Source organism: Anolis carolinensis, chromosome 3 (assembly GCF_035594765.1).
Source record: "Anolis carolinensis isolate JA03-04 chromosome 3, rAnoCar3.1.pri, whole genome shotgun sequence".
Classification (NCBI taxonomy): Eukaryota; Metazoa; Chordata; class Lepidosauria; order Squamata; family Dactyloidae; genus Anolis; species Anolis carolinensis.
In genome coordinates this window covers 5,706,349-5,729,111 of record NC_085843.1, presented here as the reverse complement: position 1 = coordinate 5,729,111, position 22,763 = coordinate 5,706,349, and the positions used below count along the sequence as shown (strand labels likewise).

General features: G+C 42.7%; 2 protein-coding genes across 3 annotated transcripts in view; one reads left to right on the top strand and one right to left on the bottom strand.

The window, feature by feature from the left end:
* Positions 1-946: 946 nt before the first annotated feature.
* The window catches only part of p4ha3 (prolyl 4-hydroxylase subunit alpha 3), a 55,097-nt gene continuing 33,280 nt past the window's right edge, over positions 947-22,763 (bottom strand). Inside the window, exons 12-13 of the mRNA XM_062974436.1 lie at positions 5,734-5,830; positions 947-5,466 (exon numbers count right to left, since the gene is read on the bottom strand). Of these exons, the coding sequence (XP_062830506.1) occupies positions 5,396-5,466; positions 5,734-5,830 (168 nt within the window). The 3' untranslated portion in view covers positions 947-5,395. The remainder of the gene's footprint in view (positions 5,467-5,733; positions 5,831-22,763) is intronic.
* LOC103280721 (uncharacterized) lies at positions 11,255-20,895 on the top strand. Of its 2 annotated transcripts, none has more exons than XM_008120681.3 (3): positions 11,255-11,338; positions 16,232-16,567; positions 18,620-20,895. In XM_008120681.3, the coding sequence occupies exons 2-3, from the start codon at positions 16,249-16,251 to the stop codon at positions 19,609-19,611; spliced, it is 1,311 nt and encodes a 436-aa protein (XP_008118888.1). In that variant the 5' UTR covers positions 11,255-11,338; positions 16,232-16,248; the 3' UTR covers positions 19,612-20,895. The 2 variants fall into 2 exon arrangements, with proteins under 2 accessions (XP_008118888.1, XP_016852926.1); XM_016997437.2 differs by having other exon boundaries at positions 11,256-11,338; positions 16,237-16,567.

Genomic DNA, 22,763 nt, shown 5'->3' with positions numbered 1-22,763 from the left:
AGTTTGATACCACTTGTAATTATTATGGCTCCATGCGAAGGAATCCTGTGATTTTGTAGTTTCGGTTTGGCAAAGCTACAGCACTTCTTGGCAGGGATGGCCTTGGGAAACAACAAATCCCAGGGTTCCCTAAAGTGGCGTCAAGCTGCATTCATTCCACAATGTAGATGCACCCTTAGTCCTTGCCAAACTACAAATCTCAGGATTCCATAGGCTACATTAGTGAGAAATTATTATTGTTATTATTAATATGAATATCCCACTTTATCTCTCTAAAAAGGAGGTTCACAATAAAACCAACAGACTATAAAAAGAAATCATTACCACCCTTAAGCAAGTACAGTAGAGTCTCACTTATCCAACATTCGCTTATCCAACGTTCCAGATTATCCAACGCATTTTTGTAGTCAACGTTTTCAATACATTGTGATATTTTGGTGCTAAATTCATACATACAGTAATTACTACGTAGCATTATTGCATATTGAACTACTTTTTCTGTCAAATTTGTTGTATAACATGATGTTTTGGTGCTTAATTTGTAAAATCACAACCTAATTTGATGTTTAATAGGCCTTTCCTTAATCTCTCCTTATTATCTAACATATTCGCTTATCCAACATTATGCCGACCCGTTTATGTTGGATAAGTGAGACTCTACTGTATTATTGATCACATTAATCACAATGGCTAATTAATTATATCGTTACGGTACCATAAAACCCATTGATACAATTATTTCTTAACAATGAGTTATATGATTATGCTTATCCTCAAATAAGATGCTATTATTTACTAAGAAATCCTATTCAGTATACAATGGATTTATGATTCATATATATTCACAACCATGTTGCAATCCCAGGTGACAGCAGGATTGATGAGACACAACTGAAAAAGCTGACACGATATGAGGATTTAAAGATCGAACTGCAAAGGCTCTGGCACAAGCCACTCAAGGAGTCCCAGTGGTGATGGGCACATTGGGTGCCGTGCTTAAAGACTTCGGCCAGCATTTGAAAACAATCAGCACTGACAAAATTAGCATCTGTCAGTTGCAAAAGGCCACCTTATTTGGTCCTGCCCGGATTATTCACCGATACATCACATAGTCTTAGACACTTGGGAAGTGTCCGACGTGTGATCCAGTACAAAAGCCAGCATCATGATATGGTTTGCTGTGTACTCATAATCTATATATATAAAAGAGTGATGGCATCACGGCAGCGGACAAAACAACAAAAGTAAACACCCCACAACCTCGAAAATTGACAGCACAACCCCTCATCCATGCCTCATCTAGGTTGATACAACAAAAAGAAAAGAAAAATAAAGTCCTAATTAGAGGGAGAGGAATAATTGTTTTTATCCAATTGCTGCCAGTTAGAAGGCTAAGCTCCGCTCACTTGGTCTCCTATCAACCCACTCAGCCCAGGGGACCCTTTACCTTAACTACCACCAATTCCTCAATACTCTATTTCCCATACCACCATATTTCGCCACAGCAACGCGTGGCCGGGCACAGCTAGTAAATAATAATAATAGTTGCTGTTGTTGTTGAAACGTGCATTCCCTGGGAGCGTTTCCTCCTTGCTCCAAAAGTCTGGGACAGGAAGACTTAAAATTAGGAATAAAGAAGCTCTTCTTTGCACTGGAACGAAGGTGTCTGTAATATCTCGGATTCCCAATGCCATCCTACCTGGAAGCAGAAGGCATGCCCATCGCTGCTCTTGCTTAACCACAGTCTCACTTTCCCAAATATTGACTCGGTTGGCATCGGGCCACAAGGAAGGAGTGCGGGCAACGTCTCGGGAGGGAAAAAAGGGGGTCTTTCTTCCATCCCCTTCCTCCTCCTTCGCCACCGGACCGACTGCCAGTTGGAGCTGCCAGCTTTTCATAGGAAGAGGCTGATGTAAGGAAAGCACACAGGTGAAGCTCTTTCCATCATACATACATACAAACAAAATTATATCAGGTTGCAAAGGGGTCTACACAAGGGTGCATCTACACTGTAGAACTGATGTAGTTTGGTACCACTTTAACTTCCCTGGCTCCATGTTATGCAATCTTGGGAGTTGTAGTTGTGGTGGGTTGGCCAGTTCCTCAGAAATGGAGCATCCAGTTCTGAAGGTGTGCTGTTGGTCTCCCATCCAAGTCCTAACCAAGGCTGGCCCTGCTTAGCATCCAAGATCAGTCAAGATATTGCGCTTTTGGGGGGTATTTAAGCCTCTCCTGGCCCGTTCCTCAGAAACAGAACATCCATTTCTTTGAAGGTGTGATGATGGTCTCCCATCCAAGTCCCAACCAAGGCTGGCCCTGCTTAGCATCCAGGATCAGTCAAGATATTGTGCTTTTTTGGGGAGTATTTAAGCCTCTCCTGGTCAGTTTCTCAGAAACAGAGCATCCAGTTCTTTGAAGGTGTGATGATGGTCTCCCATCCAAGTCCCAACCAAGGCTGACCCTGCTTAGCATCCAGGATCAGTCAAGCTATTGATATCTCCTGGCCCGTTCCTCAGAAACAGAGCATCCCGTTCTTTGAAGGTGTGATGATGGTCTCCCATCCAAGTCCCAACCAGGGCTGACCCTGCTTAGCATCCAGGATCAGTCAAGAGATTGATATCTCCTGGCCCGTTCCTCAGAAACAGAGCATCCCGTTCTTTGAAGATGTGATGATGGTCTCCCATCCAAGTCCCAACCAGGGCTGACCCTGCTTAGCATCCAGGATCAGTCAAGAGATTGATATCTCCTGGCCCGTTCCTCAGAAACAGAGCATCCCGTTCTTTGAAGATGTGATGATGGTCTCCCATCCAAGTCCCAACCAGGGCTGGCCCTGCTTAGCATCCAGGATCAGTCAAGAGATTGATATCTCCTGGCCCGTTCCTCAGAAACAGAGCATCCCGTTCTTTGAAGGTGTGATGATGGTCTCCCACCCAAGTCCCAACCAGGGCTGACCCTGCTTAGCATCCAGGATCAGTCAAGATATTGACATCTCCTGGCCCGTTCCTCAGAAACAGAGCATCCCGTTCTTTGAAGGTGTGATGATGGTCTCCCATCCAAGTCCCAACCAGGGCTGACCCTGCTTAGCATCCAGGATCAGTCAAGATATTGACATCTCCTGGCCCGTTCCTCAGAAACAGAGCATCCCGTTCTTTGAAGGAGTGATGATGGTCTCCCACCCAAGTCCTAACCAGGGCTGACCCTGCTTAGCATCCAGGATCAGTCAAGATATTGACATCTCCTGGCCCGTTCCTCAGAAACAGAGCATCCAGTTCTTTGAAGGTGTGATGATGGTCTCCCACCCAAGTCCCAACCAAGGCTGACCCTGCTTAGCATCCAGGATCAGTCAAGATATTGACATCTCCTGGCCCGTTCCTCAGAAACAGAGCATCCAGTTCTTTGAAGGTGTGATGATGGTCTCCCACCCAAGTCCCAACCAGGGCTGGCCCTGCTTAGCATCCAGGATCAGTCAAGATATTGACATCTCCTGGCCCGTTCCTCAGAAACAGAGCATCCAGTTCTTTGAAGGTGTGATGATGGTCTCCCATCCAAGTCCCAACCAGGGCTGACCCTGCTTAGCATCCAGGATCAGTCAAGATATTGATATCTCCTGGCCCGTTCCTCGGAAACAGAGCATCCCGTTCTTTGAAGGTGTGATGATGGTCTCCCACCCAAGTCCCAACCAGGGCTGGCCCTGCTTAGCATCCAGGATCAGTCAAGATATTGATATCTCCTGGCCCGTTCCTCAGAAACAGAGCATCCCGTTCTTTGAAGGTGTGATGATGGTCTCCCACCCAAGTCCCAACCAGGGCTGGCCCTGCTTAGCATCCAGGATCAGTCAAGATATTGACATCTCCTGGCCCGTTCCTCAGAAACAGAGCATCCAGTTCTTTGAAGGTGTGATGATGGTCTCCCATCCAAGTCCCAACCAGGGCTGACCCTGCTTAGCATCCAGGATCAGTCAAGATATTGATATCTCCTGGCCCGTTCCTCAGAAACAGAGCATCCAGTTCTTTGAAGGTGTGATGATGGTCTCCCATCCAAGTCCCAACCAGGGCTGACCCTGCTTAGCATCCAGGATCAGTCAAGATATTGACATCTCCTGGCCCGTTCCTCAGAAACAGAGCATCCAGTTCTTTGAAGGTGTGATGATGGTCTCCCATCCAAGTCCCAACCAGGGCTGACCCTGCTTAGCATCCAGGATCAGTCAAGAGATTGATATCTCCTGGCCCGTTCCTCAGAAACAGAGCATCCAGTTCTTTGAAGGTGTGATGATGGTCTCCCATCCAAGTCCCAACCAGGGCTGGCCCTGCTTAGCATCCAGGATCAGTCAAGATATTGACATCTCCTGGCCCGTTCCTCAGAAACAGAGCATCCAGTTCTTTGAAGGTGTGATGATGGTCTCCCATCCAAGTCCCAACCAGGGCTGACCCTGCTTAGCATCCAGGATCAGTCAAGAGATTGATATCTCCTGGCCCGTTCCTCAGAAACAGAGCATCCAGTTCTTTGAAGGTGTGATGATGGTCTCCCATCCAAGTCCCAACCAGGGCTGGCCCTGCTTAGCATCCAGGATCAGTCAAGATATTGATATCTCCTGGCCCGTTCCTCAGAAACAGAGCATCCAGTTCTTTGAAGGTGTGATGATGGTCTCCCATCCAAGTCCCAACCAGGGCTGACCCTGCTTAGCATCCAGGATCAGTCAAGAGATTGATATCTCCTGGCCCGTTCCTCAGAAACAGAGCATCCAGTTCTTTGAAGGTGTGATGATGGTCTCCCATCCAAGTCCCAACCAGGGCTGGCCCTGCTTAGCATCCAGGATCAGTCAAGATATTGACATCTCCTGGCCCGTTCCTCAGAAACAGAGCATCCAGTTCTTTGAAGGTGTGATGATGGTCTCCCACCCAAGTCCCAACCAGGGCTGGCCCTGCTTAGCATCCAGGATTAGGCAAGATTTTGCATTTTTCGGGGTATTTAAACCTCTCCATAAACAGATTTTTGTCTCTCCAAGTATTTTATTCCCAGGGTTGTTGCATGTCTTTCGGGCTGTGTGGCCATGTTCCAGAAGCATTCTCTCCTGACGTCTCTCCTGACGTCTCCTGACGTTTATTCCCCATTCTGTCTTTTTCTAGATAGAAGGCTTCTTGGACTACCAGTCGCTCCTTTCTCTCCTGTTTCTTCCAGTTTCTTCGTTCTCGGCACCTGACAGCAAATTTTTGCAATAAATGCCTGTGCAAAAGCTTGCCAAGACATGCTTTTGGATGCTTCTTGGCCTCCCAGGTGGGTTTCCCAGGCCCGGCTGCATCGGGATGGGAAGAAGGAGAAGAATTTGCAGGTTCTCTTTCTCTACAAGATGCAATTTCAACCTCTTTGGCATCTGAATGCAATGTTCCGGGTTCCACTAGTCGTCGGGTTCGGTGCCGCACGGCCTTCGAAATTCTTGCCCGTGTTCGTGGAACCATTTGTTGGCCACTGGAGAGAGAAGAAGAGGAGACAAGAGTAGGATTCTAGAGTTGGATGGGACCCACAAAGGGCATCTAGTCTGACCCCGATGAGCTAGGCAGCAATGCACAGTCGAAGCCAGGCATTGGGCCCTCCAGGTGTTTTGGACTTCAACTCCCACCATTCCTAACAGCCGGTAGGCTGTTAGGAATGGTGGGAGTTGAAGTCCAAAACACCTGGAGGGCCCAATGCCTGGCTTAGACTGTTGTTGCGATATTATAGCCCTATATCGCTCACCCCACTTGTCCCCAGCGAGGACCGGGCACCCGGCGTGGAGCGTGTCGTCGTCCCCGTCCCCGTTCCTATGGAGGTTCCACCAAAAGAGAGCTGCGTTCTTGAAGAGAAAACAAACAAACAAAACAGATGTCAGATGCGGCATTGCACGTCCAAGAACATGGGAGAGCATATGCACAAAACAATAACAATCAGTTGTGGCTCCAGGTTGCATTGCAGCACAAGGAGTCTAAGTGGAAGGTTTGAAGCCGAGGGTGGATGGCCATCTGTCGGAAGGGCTTTGATCGTGCCTTCTTGTCTGACAGAAGGGGGTTGGACTGGACGCCCTTTTAATTCGATGTAGTTATAATAAAGTAAAGGTAAAGATTTTTTCCCCCTGACATTAAGTCTCTCGGTTGGCACTCATCTCCATTTCTAAGCCGAAGAGTCGGCGTTGTCCATAGACACCTCCAAAGTCATGTGGCCACTGGCACAACTGCATGTAGCGTTGGTAACTTTCCACAGGAGCGGTAATAATAATAATAATAATAATAATAATAATAATAATAATAATAATAATAATAATAATAATAATAATAATAATAAAGGCTATATCTGCCTAGAAGATCAGGGGGCAGAGGACTCTTGCAAGTAAAACAAGCAGTCAAAGAAGAAGAACATGCCCTGGCAGAAGATGTAAAGCAAAGTGAAGAACCTGCTTTGATTGAAGTCAAAAATCAGAAACTCCTCAAAGCACAGCAGACAAAAAACCAGTACAAGAAAACCGCACTACAAACTAGAGCTGACAGCTGGCACAACAAAACATTGCATGGAAAGTTCCTTGACAAAATTGAAGGAAAAGCTGATAAGGAGAAGACCTGGCTCTGGCTCACAAATGGGACCCTGAAGAAGGAGACAGAAGGCCTGATCCTTGCAGCCCAGGAGCAAGACATCAGGACAAAGGCAATTCAGGCCAAGATCGAAAAATCAGCTGATGACCCAAAATGCAGACACTGTGCAAGGAAACCGACGAAACCATTGATCATATCCTCAGCTGCTGTAAGAAAATCGCACAGACACACTACAAACAGAGGCACAACTGTGTGGCCCAAATGATTCATTGGAACTTATGCCTCAAGTACCACCTCCCAGCAGCAAAGAACTGGTGGGATCACAAACCTGCAAAAGTATTGGAAAATGAGCACGCAAAGATACTGTGGGACTTCCGAATCCAGACTGACAAAGTTCTGGAACACAACACACCAGACATCACAGTTGTGGAAAAGAAAAAGGTTTGGATCATTGATGTCGCCATCCCAGGTGACAGTCGCATTGACGAAAAACAACAGGAAAAACTCAGCCGTTATCAGGACCTCAAGACTGAACTTCAAAGACTCTGGCAGAAACCAGTGGTCCCGGTGGTGATGGGCACACTGGGTGCCGTGTCAAAAGATCTCAGCCGCCATTTGGAAACAATAGACATTGACAAAATTACGATCTGCCAACTGCAAAAAGCCACCCAGCTGGGATCTGCACGCTTCATCTGAAAATACATCACACAGTCCTAGACACTTGGGAAGTGTTTAACTTGTGATTTTGTGATACGAAATCCAGCATGTCTATCTTGTTTGCTGTGTCATAATAAAATAATAATAATAATAATAATAATAATAATAATAATAATAATAATAATAATAATAATAATAATTTTATTTATATCCCGCCTCCATCTCCCCCGAAGGGGACTCGGGGCGGCTTACAGCAAAATCAAAATGCAAGCAATGATAAAATATGAAACATCAAAGGACAAAAAACAGAAACCAATAATAAAATATACACAATAAGCGAAAAAACACAACACAGAATTAAAACGTCAAATTAAAAAACAATGAGGTAGCAATAGTGGATAAGCAAGGTGCACATTATGAGTAACAAATTCGTAAATAGATAAAGTGCAATAGAATAATTTAAGATCACATTAGGTAGGGAGGAGTCCTGAATAATATCAAGCAATCAGGAATCAGTACAAAAGGTCGAGGAGCATAATAATTGTGATGGAGAAAGGTACCTATTGATCTACTCACATTTGCATGTTTTTGAACTGCTAGGTTGGCAGAAGCTGGGGCTAACAGTAGGAGCTCACCCCACTCCCCGGATTTGAACCACCGACCTTTCGGCCAGCAAGTTCAGCAGCTCAGCGGTTTAACCCACTCCACCACATATATAGTAAATCTACCTATCTATGCCTGTATATAGTGGAATACAGATTTCTTCAGAGGCTGGATGGTTATCTGTTGGGAAGGCTTGGATGGTGTCTTCCGCCTGGATGCAGATGGGGGCTGAACTGGATAGCCTTTGGGGACACTCTTTTAATTCTATGTAGCTATATATGTATGTATGTATGTGTGTGTGTGCATTGGAATACAGACTTTGTAATAGCAGAACACTTGATGAACCAATCAGGGCCTGCTAACACCTCCTAACAAAGGATTTCCCCCAGGCAGGAAGCAGCCAGGCTTTGAAGCTGCAAGGCCATTCAAGGTGGCCAATTGAAACATTCACACCTGCCTCAAACAGACAAGAGTTATTTTTCCCCATCCCGGCACATTATTCCTCAGATACAGTAGAGTCTCACTTATCCAAGCTAAACGGGCCAGCAGAAGCTTGGATAAGCGAATAACTTGGATAATAAGGAGGGATTAAGGAAAAGCCTATTAAACATCAAATTAGGTTATGCTTTTACAAATTAAGCACCAAAACATCATGTTATACAACAAATTTGACAGAAAAAGTAGTTCAATACGCAGTAATGTTATGTTGTAATTACTGTATTTACGAATTTAGCACCAAAATATCACGATATATTGAAAACATTGACGATAAAAATGGCTTGGATTATCCAGAGGCTTGGATAAGCGAGGCTTGGATAAGTGAGACTCTACTGTACATAAATCCCACTTATAAGCCTAGTTTCCAACAGACCTCACAACCTCTGAGGAAGCCTGCCATGGGTGTGGGTGAAACGTCAGGAGAGAATGCTTCTGGAACATGGCCATGCAGCCTTTGACAACACATTGGCTTATTATCGTTTTTGCAAAAGGCGAGTTGTGATCCTGAATATTAACAGGTTCTATTAGTTAGGAAAAGTTGTTGCATTATCAACATTCATTTCCTCAGGATGTGTGTGTGTGTGTGTGTGTGTGTGTGTATGCTCCGCAGGTGGTCTGATGGAAAGTGTGCATTATGCATTTCTCACCCATCAATTCAATTTATTATTTTGCAGACCACTGTCCTTTTCTTGCATGGGATATATATCTCTGGTATTCATCCCAGGGTGCATCCACACTGTAGAATTAATTCACTTTGGCACCCCCTTCACAATGCAACCCTTTGGCAATCGAAATGCACATTGGTCAGACCTCAAGTGCATGATGTTGGGGATTGTGGATGACGGACAGAAGCTCTTACGTGTGCCCATGAGCCCAGAGTCACCCTGCAGAATGATGCACCACTCAGCTTTGCAGAACAAACAACACAGGAAATGTTACTAAGTCCAAGAGATCAACAGAACAATGGTATTTACAACAGTTACAGAATTCAACAGTCATAAGCAGTCCTTTCTTAGTCCATAAATCTGCTTCAGTGAAGATCAGCAGCAAACAAGGCCTCAGAAATAGCCAGGCCTCTCTGAGTACAGAGCCATCTTCTTTTCAGCCAGTACTCAGTAGACTCTCTCTCACACAGATACACACACAGAGAGAAACCTGTTCAAACCGGTTCTCCAGCAGCAGGACAACAACAGTTGCAAACCGATTCCCAGGTCCTTGCAAACTCAGCCAATTGGCATCATGCATTTGATTTTCCAGTTAACACTCATATAGTATATTTGCAATACTCAGTAGACTCACACACACACACACACAAGGAGAAACCTGTTCAAACCAGTTCTTCAGCAACAGGACAACAACAGTTGCAAACCGATTCCCAGGTCCTTGCAAACTCAGCCAATTGGCATCATGCATTTGATTTTCCAGTTAACACTCATATAGTATATTTGCAATACTCAGTAGACTCACACACACACACACACAAGGAGAAACCTGTTCAAACCAGTTCTTCAGCAACAGGACAGCAACAGTTGCAAACCGATTCCCAGGTCCTTGCAAACTCAGCCAATTGGCATCATGCATTTGATTTTCCAGTTAACACTCATATAGTATATTTGCAATACTCAGTAGACTCACACACACACACACACAAGGAGAAACCTGTTCAAACCAGTTCTTCAGCAGCAGGACAACAACAGTTGCAAACCGATTCCCAGGTCCTTGCAAACTCAGCCAATTGGCATCATGCATTTGATTTTCCAGTTAACACTCATAGAGTATATTTGCAATACTCAGTAGACTCACACACACACACACACACAAGGAGAAACCTGTTCAAACCAGTTCTTCAGCAACAGGACAGCAACAAATGCAAACCGATTCCCAGGTCCTTGCAAACTCAGCCAATGGGCTTCATGCATTTGATTTTCCAATTAGCAAACATATAGTATATTTGCAAATCATGACAGTCCAGTAGGTTGCTAGGAATTTTGGGAGCTCAAGTTCAAAACACCCAGAGAGCCCAAGTCTGCCCTCAGAAATAGTCAGGCCTCTCTGAGTACAGAGTCATCTTCTTTTCAGCCAGTATTCAGTAGACTCTCTCACACACAGAGAGAGAGAGAAACCTGTTCAAACTGATGCTCCAGCAGCAGGACAGCAACAGTTGCAAACTGATTCCCAGATCCTTGCAAACTCAGCCAATTGGCTTCATGCATTTAATTTTCCAGTTAAAACACATATAGTATCTTTGCAAACCATGACACATGGGACAATACCCCTTATTTATTATTTTGCATACAACTGTACTTTTTTGCATGGGATATATATCTCACACAGAGAGAGAAACCTGTTCAAGCCGGTGCTCCAGCTGCAGGACAGCAACAGTTGCAAAACGATTCCCAGCCAATCAGTTTCATGCACTTGATTTTCCAGTTAACACACATATAGTATCTTTGCAAACCATGACACGTGGAACAATACCCCTTACTTATTATTTTGCATACAACTGTACTTTTTTGCATGGGATATATATCTCACACACAGCAAGAGAAACCTGTTCACGCTAGTGCTCCAGCTGCAGGACAGCAACAGTTGCAAACTGATTCCCAGCCAATTGGTTTCATGCATTTAATTTTCCAGTTAAAACACATATAGTATCTTTGCAAACCATGACACATGGAACAATACCCCTTATTTATTATTTTGCATACCACTGTACTTTTTTGCATGGGACATATATCTCTGGTTAGTCCCAGGGAGCATCCACACTGTAGAATTAATGCACTTTGGCATCCCCTTCATTGGCATGGCACAATGCAAGACTTTGGCAATAGAGTTCTGGGCATTCAAAGCCATTCCCTGGGGTCGGCCCACTGCTAGCAGCCAATTAGAACAAGGGAAGAAACTTTGAACTGATTGGTTGCTGCTCCCGCCCAGAAACAAAGGGGAAAAACCCCAAAAAACCCCAAACAGACCAATCTGGGTCCCACACACAAGGGGAGGCTCTGCAACAACAAGGCAAGGTGAGTTATAAGTTGGTTTTCCCCAAATTTCTAGCATTAATGTTGTAGAATTAGGCTCCTAGAGCTGGAAGGGACCCCCAGAGGCCATCCAGCCCACCCTCGTTCTGCCAGGCAGGAAGACACCACCAAAGCCCTCCCAGAAGATGGCCATCCAGCTTTTGTTTGAAGGCTTCCAAAGAAGGCCTCCCAACACAGTCTATCCCACTGCCCAACAGCTCTTATCATAAGGAAATACTAAAGGCTTGGATGGAATCTCTTTTCCTGCCATTTGAAGCCATTGCTCCACTGTGGCCTGGTCTCTGGAGCAGCAGGAAACAACAACAACAATAATAGTAGTAGTAGTAGTAGTAGTAATAATAATAATAATAATAATTTGAATAATAATAACAAAACAAGATTGACCCCTCTATGTGGCATGTTCTTAAAAAGCAGCAATAATAATAATAATAATAATAATAATAATAATAATAATAATAATAATAATAATAATAATAATCTTGACTAATAATAATAATCTTGACTAATAATAACCGAAAACAAGCTTGACCCCTCTATGTGGCATGTTCTTAACAGCAGGAATAATAATAATTTGAATAAGAATAACAGATATTTGACCCCTCCATGTGGCAGGTTCTCAACAGCAGTAATAATAATAATAACTTGAATAATAATAACAGAAAACAAGCTTGACCCCTTATGTGGCAGGTTCTCAACAGCAGTAATAATAATAATTTGAATAATAATAACAAAATAAGCTTGACCCCTCTATGTGGCATGTTCTCAACAGCAGTAATAATAATAATAATAACTTGAATAATAATAATAATAATAATAATAATAACAGAAAACAAGCTTGACCCCTCCATGTGGCAGGTTCTCAACAGCAGTAATAATAATATCTTGAATAATAATAACAAAACAAGCTTAACCCCTCTATGTGGCATGTTCTCAACAGCAGTAATAATAATAATAATAACTTGAATAATAATAATAATAGCAGAAAACAAGCTTGACCCCTCCATGTGGCAGGTTCTCAACAGCAGTAATAATAATATCTTGAATAATAATAACAAAACAAGCTTAACCCCTCTATGTGGCATGTTCTCAACAGCAGTAATAATAATAATAACTTGAATAATAATAACAGAAAACAAGTTTGACCCCTCCATGTGGCATGTTCTCAACAGCAATAATAATAATAATAACTTGAATAATAATAACAGAAAACAAGTTTGACCCCTCCATGTGGCATGTTCTCAACAGCAATAATAATAATAATAACTTGAATAATAATAACAGAAAACAAGTTTGACCCCTCCATGTGGCATGTTCTCAACAGCAATAATAATAATAATAACTTGAATAATAATAAGAAAATAAGCTTGACCCCTCTATGTGGCATGTTCTCAACAGCAATAATAATAATAATAACTTGAATAATAATAACAGAAAACAAGCTTGACCCCTCTATGTGGCATGTTCTCAACAGCAATAATAATAATAATAACTTGAATAATAATAACAGAAAACAAGCTTGACCCCTCTATGTGGCATGTTCTCAACAGCAATAATAATAATAATAACTTGAATAATAATAACAGAAAACAAGCTTGACCCCTCTATGTGGCATGTTCTCAACAGCAATAATAATAATAATAATAATAATAACTTGAATAATAATAATAATACAGTAGAGTCTCACTTATCCAACGTAAACGGGCCGGCAGAACGTTGGATAAGCGAATATGTTGGATAATAAGGAGCATTATCTCCTGACGTTTTACAGTAGAGTCTCACTTATCCAACGTTCAGTAGAGTAGAGTCTCACTTATCCAACGTTCTGGATTATCCAACGCATTTTTGTAGTCAGTGTTTTCAATATATTGTGATATTTTGGTGCTAAATTCGTAAATACAGTAATTACTACATAGCATTACTGCGTATTGAACTACTTTTTCTGTCAAATTTGTTGTATAACATGATATTTTGGTGCTTAATTTGTAAAATCATAACCTAATTTGATGTGAAATAAGCTTTTCCTTAATCTCTCCTTATTATCCAACATATTCACTTATCCAACGTTCTGCCGGCCCGTTTACGTTGGATAAGCGAGACTGTATTATTATTTTCCCCACTCTGGCATTATTCCACAGATCTATGTACTCCACTTGCTTTACCACCCTCAGATCCCCTGAAGATGCTAGCAGCCACAGGTGCAGGCAAAACGTCAGGAGAAAATGCTGCTAGAGCACAGTGGCCATACCGCCCGAAAGCCACACAGCACCCCACATAAAATATAAACAACGACATTACAATCTAGATCGTGTGCTGCGAAAGGCTTTCATGCCCTGAATCACTGGGTTGCTGTGAGTTTTCCAGGCTGTCTGGCCATGTTCCAGCAGCATCCTCTCCTGATGTTTCGTCTGCAAAAATGCGTTGGATAATCCAGAACGTTGGATAAGCGAGTGTTGGATAAGTGAGACTCTACTGTACCAATAAAATGACATTAATTGAGGCATCAGTAGGTTAAATGTTTTTGAATATTTACATCAAGCTCAAATTTAAGATAAGACTGTTCAACTCTGATCAAATCATTATTCTCATCTTCTTCAATGTAAATGTGCTTATGTATCCTTTTAATAATAATAGAGTAAAATAATACATGTAATAATAATAATAATAAATACAGGAAAATAATACATGTAATAATAGAGTAAAAGAATAAATGCAATAATAATAATAAGATCAGAGTGAAATAATAAATGTATTAATAATAAAAAATTGAGTACAATAAATGTGATAGTAGCAATAATAATAGAGAAAAATAATAAATGTAATAATATCAGTAATAATAGAGAAAAATAATAAATGTACCATATATTCTCAAGTATAAGCTGACCCAAATATAAGCCAACCAGGACCCTCACCCGAGTATAAGCCGAGGGGGGCTTTTTCAGTCTTAAAAAAGGGCTGAAAAACTAGGCTTATACTCGAGTATATACAGTATATATCTGTGGAAGGTTCAGGGTGGGGGAAACAACTCTTTGTCTGTTGGTGGCCAGTGTGAATGTTGTAATTAATCATCTTGATTAGCATTAATGGTCTTGCAAGCTTAATGTTCTGGCTTCTTCCTGCCTGCCTGGGGGAACCCTGTGTTCAGGATGCTTGCCATAGATGTGGGTGAAACGTCAGGAGAGAATACTTCTGGAACATAGCCATACAGTCTGGAAAACACAACCCTAATAATAATAATAATAATAATAATAATAATAATAATAATAATAATAATAATAATAATATGTAAAGCAAACAACATGTAAACATGCCCTGGCAGAATATGGAAAGCAAAGTGAAGAACCTGCTTTGATTGAAGTCAAAAATCAAACTCTTCAAAACACAGCAGACAAAAAACCAGTACAAGAAAACCACACTACAAACTAGAGCTGACAGCTGGCACAACAAAAGATTGCATGGAAAGTTCCTTGACAAAATTGAAGGAAAAGCTGATAAGGAGAAGACCTGGCTCTGGCTCACGAATGGGACCCTGAAGAAGGAGACAGAAGGCCTGATCCTTGCAGCCCAGGAGCAAGACATCAGGACAAAGGCAATTCAGGCCAAGATCGAAAAATCAGCTGATGACCCAAAACGCAGACTGTGCAAGGAAACTGACGAAACCATTGATCACATCCTCAGCTGCTGTAAGAAAATTGCACAGACAGACTACAAACAGAGGCACAACTATGTGGCCCAAATGATCCATTGGAACTTATGTCTCAAGTACCACCTCCCAGCAGCAAAGAACTGGTGGGATCAGAAACCTGCAAAAGTATTGGGAAATGAGCACACAAAGATACGGTGGGGCTTCCGAATCCAGACTGACAAAGTTCTGGAACACAACACACCAGACATCACAGTTGTGGAAAAGAAAAAGGTTTGGATCATTGATGTCACCATCCCAGGTGACAGTCGCATTGACGAAAAACAACAGGAAAAACTCTGCCATTATCAGTCTTGAACTTCAAAGACTGACAGAAACCAGTGCAGGTGGTACCAGTGGTGATCGGCACATTGGGTGCCGTGCCAAAAGATCTCAGCCGACATTTGGAAACAATAGACATTGACAAAATCACGATCTGCCAACTGCAAAAGGCCACCCAACTGGGATCTGCACGCATCATCCGAAAATACATCACACAGTCCTAGACACTTGGGAAGAGTTCAACTTGTGGTTTTGTGAATCCAGCATATCTATCTTGTTTGCTGTGTCATAAAATAATAATAATAATAAAAATAATAATAATAATAATAATTACATCACAGAGTCCTAGACACTTGGGAAGTGTTCGACTTGTGATTTTGTGAAACGAAATCCAGCATGTCTATCTTGTTTGCTGTGTCATACAACGTCGCTGTGTCAATAATAATAAATACATCACACAGTCCTAGACACTTGGGAAGTGTTCGACTTGTGATTTTGTGATATGAAATCCAGCATGTCTATCTTGTTTGCTGTGACATAAAATAATAATAATAATAATAATAATAATAATAATAATAATAATAATAATAATAAAAAATACATCACAGAGTCCTAGACACTTGGGAAGTGTTCGACTTGTGATTTTGTGATATGAAATCCAGCATGTCTATCTTGTTTGCTGTGACATAATAATAATAATAATAATAATAATAATAATAAATACATCACACAGTCCTAGACACTTGGGAAGTGTTCGACTTGTGATTTTGTGATACGAAATCCAGCATGTCTATCTTGTTTGCTGTGACATAATATAATAATAATAATAATAATAATAATAGTAATAATAATGTAATAATAATAATGTACATTCTTAAGGGGCTGAGAGCTCTTATCATTGATTTGTCCCATAGTATAGGTGGTTATAGCCATGCCGGCCAAGAAGGGGACTATTCATCGGAGGAGCACCAGGCTGCAAGCCCAGAGACAGGACCAAGTGAACCCCAAAAAGCCACACGGAAAAAGCCGCACAGCACCTGGAGGCAAAAAACAACCCACCGAAGTGAACCGAGTGACAAAATTATCGCATGCCCCGGGGAAGGATAGAAGGTTGGTCCTGGCAAAAGGAAGAGGCAGCCTTAAGAGGCATCTGCCGGGGGTGAGAAACAGCGAAGGCCAGGAGGAAAAAAGAAGGAAGAGCATTGAATATGGAGAAATGAGCCAGGAGGAGGACAGCTCGAAAATCCTGGGTGAGTTGTCACAGAGCTGGGTGAGCTCTTTTAGCTGCCACATCTCATTATTATTATTATTATTATTATTATTATTATTATTATTATTATTATTATTATTATTATTATTATTGGGTTGTTGTATGTCTTTCGGGCTGTGTGGCCATGTTCCATAAGTATTCTCTCCTGACGTTTCGCCCACATCTATGGCAGGCATCCTCAGAGGTGTGAGGCATGGATAAACTAAGTAAGGAAAGGAAAATATATATATCTGTGGAGAGTCCGAGGTGTGGCAAGAGTCCTTTGTCATTGGGAAGCCAGCATTAATGTTTCAGTTAATCACCCTAATTAGCATTGGAAAGGTTTTGTCTCTTGCCTGGGGGCATCCTTTGTTCAGTCATTAGCCATCCTAGGGGCTCCTCTGTGTGTTGGTTCCCATCTACTGTTTTGATTTTAGATTTTTTTAATACTGGTAGCCAGATTTTGTTCAGTTTCTGGAACGTGGCCACACAGCCCGAAAGACATACAACAACCCTGTGATCCTGGCCATGAAAGCCTTCGACAACACAATAATTATTATTAGGAAATGTCCGACATGTGATCCAATACAACAGCCAGCAGAGTGTCTGCTCTGGGACTCATCTTGTTGCAGGGTTGTTGTATGTCTTTCGGGCTGTGTGGCCATGTTCCAGAAGCATTCTCTCCTGACGTTTCGCCCACATCTATGGCAGGCATCCTCAGAGGTTGTGAGGTATGGAGAAAACTAAGCAAAGAGGTAAATATATATCTGTGGAAAGTCTAGGGTGAGAGAGGTCAGTGTGAATGTGTGTAGTTAATCACTTTAATTAGCATTGAAAAGCTTATCTGCTGTCTTCTTCCTGCCTCTGGGGCATCCTTTGTTTAGAGTCGTTAACTGCCCTAGGTTGATTCATGTCTGGAAATCCTCTGTTCTCAGAGTATTGCTTTTTATTTACTGTTCTGATTCTTGAGTTTTTTAATACTGGTAGCCAGTATTAAAAAAAAAAAAAGCCAGACATGAATCAACCTAGGGCAGTTAACGACGCTAAACAAAGGATGCCCCAGAGGCAGGAAGAAGACAGCAGATAAGCTTTTCAATGCTAATTAAAGTGATTAACTACACACATTCACACTGACCTCTCTCACCCTAGACTTTCCACAGATATATATTTACCTCTTTGCTTAGTTTTCTCCATACCTCACAACCTCTGAGGATGCCTGCCATAGATGTGGGCGAAACGTCAGGAGAGAATGCTTCTGGAACATGGCCACACAGCCCGAAAGACACACAACAACCCTGTGATCCTGGCCATGAAAGCCTTCGACAACTCATCTTGTTGCGTTTATAATAATAATAATCATAATACATTACACAGCCCTAAACACTTGGGAAGTGTTCAACTTGTGATTTCGTGATACAAAATCCAGCATATACTGTATATCACGTTTGCTGTGTCATACTATATCTTTGTGTCAATGATAATAATAGTAATTATTTTTATATCCCACCTCCATCTCCCTGCAGGGACTTGGGGCAGCTAACATGGGGCCAAGCCCAAATAATCACAATAAAACAAGATAAAATGGAATCAGCTCAAACATCGTCAGCGATAAAAAAATTAAACGGATTAAAAGCACCATAAAAACAATAATGTAGTGATTGAATAGAACCACCATAAGGAACAAAATAGCGATTTAAAATAATAAAAGACTGGGCAAAGGTGCGTGGAGTGCATAATTAGGAGTCTGAGGGGATTGATAATAAAGTGCTGTATTATAACTGAGAAAAAGAAAAATTTGAATCAGCTGATGTGGTCTATCCAGTGCAGTTTTCTGAATCAGCAAATAACCAAACTGAATCTAAAGTTGACCATTTGTAACCCTTCTGTTATTAATGTTGGAGAGTGGTCCCTGGTCAAAAAAGGGTTGGGAACCACTGCATTTTAAGATGGGTGAGGCCTTAAGCCTTTTTTCTCGAGACTCCCGAAATGTGGTGTGCTTGGAGTTCAAATAAGACACGTTGTGGGAATCACATGTGCTTTATCTCTTTTCCAGGAGAAATCATGTTGGGCTTTGGCTCCGACGGCAGACCAACGTTGAGAAGAATTGTGCCATCTTGGATCAAAGAACTAGCAAGAGAGATATCGAATTCAGTGGCACCAGAGACTATGCGGGTATACAAGGAGGCCGTGGCCAGGTTCTTTTCATTTAAGGTGGCCGTGGGATATAGTCCGGGCTGGCCGGCTTTGGAGGATGAAGTGCTTCATTACTTGGTGCACCACAAGAGGAAGGGGTTAGACCCGGACACTTTGCGCATTCACTCGGATGGGATATCCTTTTTCAAGAAAGTCGTGGGCTTGGCAGACCCTGGTGCGTCCTTCCGGGTTAAAATGGTATTGAAAGGCATGAAACGGAGTACGATGGGGCACCATACGGGGACAAACACTAAGAGGGCGATCACGTATAGTCAGCTCACGGCCTTGGTCCGGCAATTGGAAATGATATGCCATTCCAAAGCGGAAGCGTGCCTCTTCCGGGCAGCCTTCACCTTGGCCTTCTTTGGGTCGTTGAAGACAAGCCAACTGGTGGCCGACTCCAAGACGGATGTCTCCGGGAGAGCCCTTCGGCTCAAGGACATTTCATTTGGGGACAAGGCTGTAACCATCAAAACCAGGGACTGGGGAGGAAGGAGGGTCGTGGTGGAGGTAAAGGGGTTAGCACAAGGGGAGCTCTGCCCATACCGGGTGCTTAAAGAGTTCCTAATGATACGAGGGATGGTCCCAGGGACACTGTTGGTACACCAAGACGGGACACCTCTCACCCGCTACCAGTTTTGGGCAGTTTTCAGGATGACATTGAAACGATTAGGGCTTCCGGCATCTGAGTTTGGCGAACACTCCTTTAGTATGGGAGCAGCACAGGGAGAGTTGCCCACTGGCATCGTTGGTAGGACACAGACCACATCTAACCAAATGCCAAGGCATGGGCCAACAACATCTGACCCATTTTGGTGGTTATTTGGAGGAAGTAGGGCATTAGGCAGGTAAAGTGAAAGGAGAACGTTGTCATGGTGGACATGGGCAACTGTGAGTCCACGGAAGACGACAAGGACTTGGGTGAGTGCTTGGGTTCAGTAGCATTGGGTGGACACCTTGGCCATTGGGACCAACCAAGAATTATGGCCATTTTTCCCCACAACCTGTAATTCCCAATTCTATAATTCTTCTGTTTCTGGTCATATGTTATCTTCTGTTCCCCGTAGGGACTTGGGTGAGTGCTTGGCTTCAGTAGCTTTGGGTTGGCAGAAGGTGGACATCTTGGCCGTCGGAACCAACCAAGAATTGTGGTAATTTTTTCCCACAACCTGTAATTCCCAATTCTATAATTCTTCTGTTTCTTGTCATATGTTATCTTGTTACCAGAAGGAACTTGGGTCAGTGCTTGGCTTCAGCAGCATTGGGTTGGTGGAAGGTGGACATCTTGGCCATTGGAACCAACCAAGAATTATGGTAATTTTTTCCCACAACCTGTAATTCCCAATTCTATAATTCTTCTGTTTCTTGTCATATGTTATCTTCTGTTACCAGAAGGAACTTGGGTCAGTGCTTGGCTTCAGCAGCATTGGGTTGGCAGAAGGTGGACATCTTGGCCGTTGGAACCAACCAAGAATTATGGCCATTTTTTCTCACAACGTGCAATTCCCAATTCTATCATTCTTCTATCTCTTGTCATATGTTATCTTCTGTTACCAGTAGGGACTTGGGTCAGTGCTTAGCTTCAGCAGCATTGGGTTGGCAGAAGGTGGACATCTTGGCCATTGGAACCAACCAAGAATTATGGCCATTTTTCCCCACAACCTGTAATTCCTAATCCTATAATTCTTCTGTTTCTTGTCATATGTTATCTTCTGTTACCAGTAAGGACTTGGGTGAGTGCTTGGGTTCAGTAGCATTGGGTTGGCAGAAGGTGGACATCTTGGCCATTGAAAGCAACCAAGAATTGTGATTTTTTCCCCACAACGTGCAATTCCCAATTCTATCATTCTTCTGTTTCTTGTCATATGTTATCTTCTGTTACCATTAGGGACTTGGGTCAGTGTTTGGCTTCAGTAGCATTGGGCTGGCGGAAGGTGGACATCTTGGCTGTTGGGACCAACCAAGAATTGTGATTTCTTTCCCCACAATGTGCAATTCTCAATTCTATAATTCTTGCGTTTTGTTATCTTCTGTTACCAGTTTGAAGCAACTACATGCCAAAAATGTATGTTCCATGCCGTACAAGCGTTTGCTATGTTTAAGTTTGTATGTTCCAAATATATAAGTTGCAACCTCTTTCTATGTGTGGCTTGTGTTTTTACTCAAGTGAGTATAGTGCTACGAGAGTCAGGCTGGAGGAATAGCATTCTTATTTGGTGGGATGAAACCGTCCTTTTGAAGGTTTGGACATATCTTGGATAAAGATAAATAACGAGTGGAGTAAGGAATGGCATAAAACAGAATGTTTTCTATGAGAAGCAGACAGAAAATGGTTGTACATCTAGTGTTGTAACCTGCCTTGAGCTATGAGTAGAGGCAGGTAAGAAATAAAATAATGATGTTTATTATTATTCTCGCCTTCTCCTGAGAAAAAGTTATAATATCACAAAGGACTACCATTACTATTATTATTGCCTTCTGAGAAAAACGTATAATATCACAAAGGACTGCCACTTCACCCGCTTCATAGGAAATCTACAAAACGAGCTTTTTTGGTGCATTCCAGGGTCAGAGAAGCAGATGGCGAAAACAGAAGAACGTCCTGCCTCAGGGGAGCGTGCTTGCTCCATCATTGTTTAACATTTACACAAATGATCAGCCACTGCCAGAAAGGATAGAGAGTTTCATCTATGCTGACGATCGTGCCATCACTGTTAGAGTTTTATGTGATATATGGTGAAATGTTTAATCTATTGTTGCTTGGAAGTGTGTGTATTTCGTTCCGGCAAGCATTCCAGCAGTCAAGAGGTTAATTGCAGCGAGCCCTGATTGATTGCTAGAAGGGCAAAGGACAAAGACTTCTGTTTGAGCTAAGTGACAGGAAGATATGTCACAGTGTGTGGAATGCAAGAGAAGTGCTTCAGTGTACTGATAACCGACTCAGAGAGACGGAGAAGCTCCATGTTGATCCTGCGGAGGCAAGATGTTTCCAGACAGCTTTAGTAATTAGCACTGTAAATATTAATGTAAATAAAGCCTTCAGTGCTGCTGGGATCAGCAGACAAAAGCAACAAAGTTGTTCTTTGTCGGTGCCACTTTCGCCGTTTGCCAAGTGGTCTGATGGGTGAGCAGAGGTGAGACCTGACTCATCAATCAGTCAGGGTTGCCGGTTCCCTGACAATCACCGCCCAGATGGAGCTTTGAAATGATTGAACAAGCTTTCTGAAGCTTTAGGTGGTCTTACTGCCTATTACAGAGAAAACCAGCTGATTCCTAATCCACCTAAAATGCAGACATGTGCTTTTCACCTTAAGAACAGGCAAGCATCTCAAGCTCTGTGGATGACCTCGGAAGGAATCCCACTGGAGCATTGCAGCACAACAACATACTTGGGAGTTACCCTGGACTGTCCTCTGACTTACAAGAAGCACTGCTTGAATAACAAGCAAAAAGTGGGCGCTAGAAATAACATATGAAAGCAGACTGGCACAACCTGGGATCACAACCAGACACAGTGAAGACATCTGCCCTTGCGCTTTGATACTCTGCTGCTGAATCCACATGCCCAGTGTGGAACACATCTCACCACGTTAAAACAGTAGATGAGGCTCTTAATGAGACATGTTGCATTATAACAGGATGTCTACGCCCAACACCACTGGATAAATTATACTATTTAACCGGTATTGCACCATCTGACATCCACCAGGAAGTAGCAGCTAACAATGAAAGGACCAAGGCATTGACATTTCCAGCCCATCCCGTTTGGATATCAACCAGCATGCCAATGCCTTAAATCAAGGAATAGCTTCCTAAGATCTACAGAGATACTTGCAAGAGCACCTCAGCAAGCGAGAGTCCAAAAGTGGCAGGCTAAAACCCGGAACCTCAATCAGTGGCTGATGCCAGATGAGAGACTCCCCCCTGGGCACACAGAAGACAGGGCGACTTGGAAGGCGCTGTACAGGCTGTGTCTGGCACCACGAGATGCAGAGCCAACCATA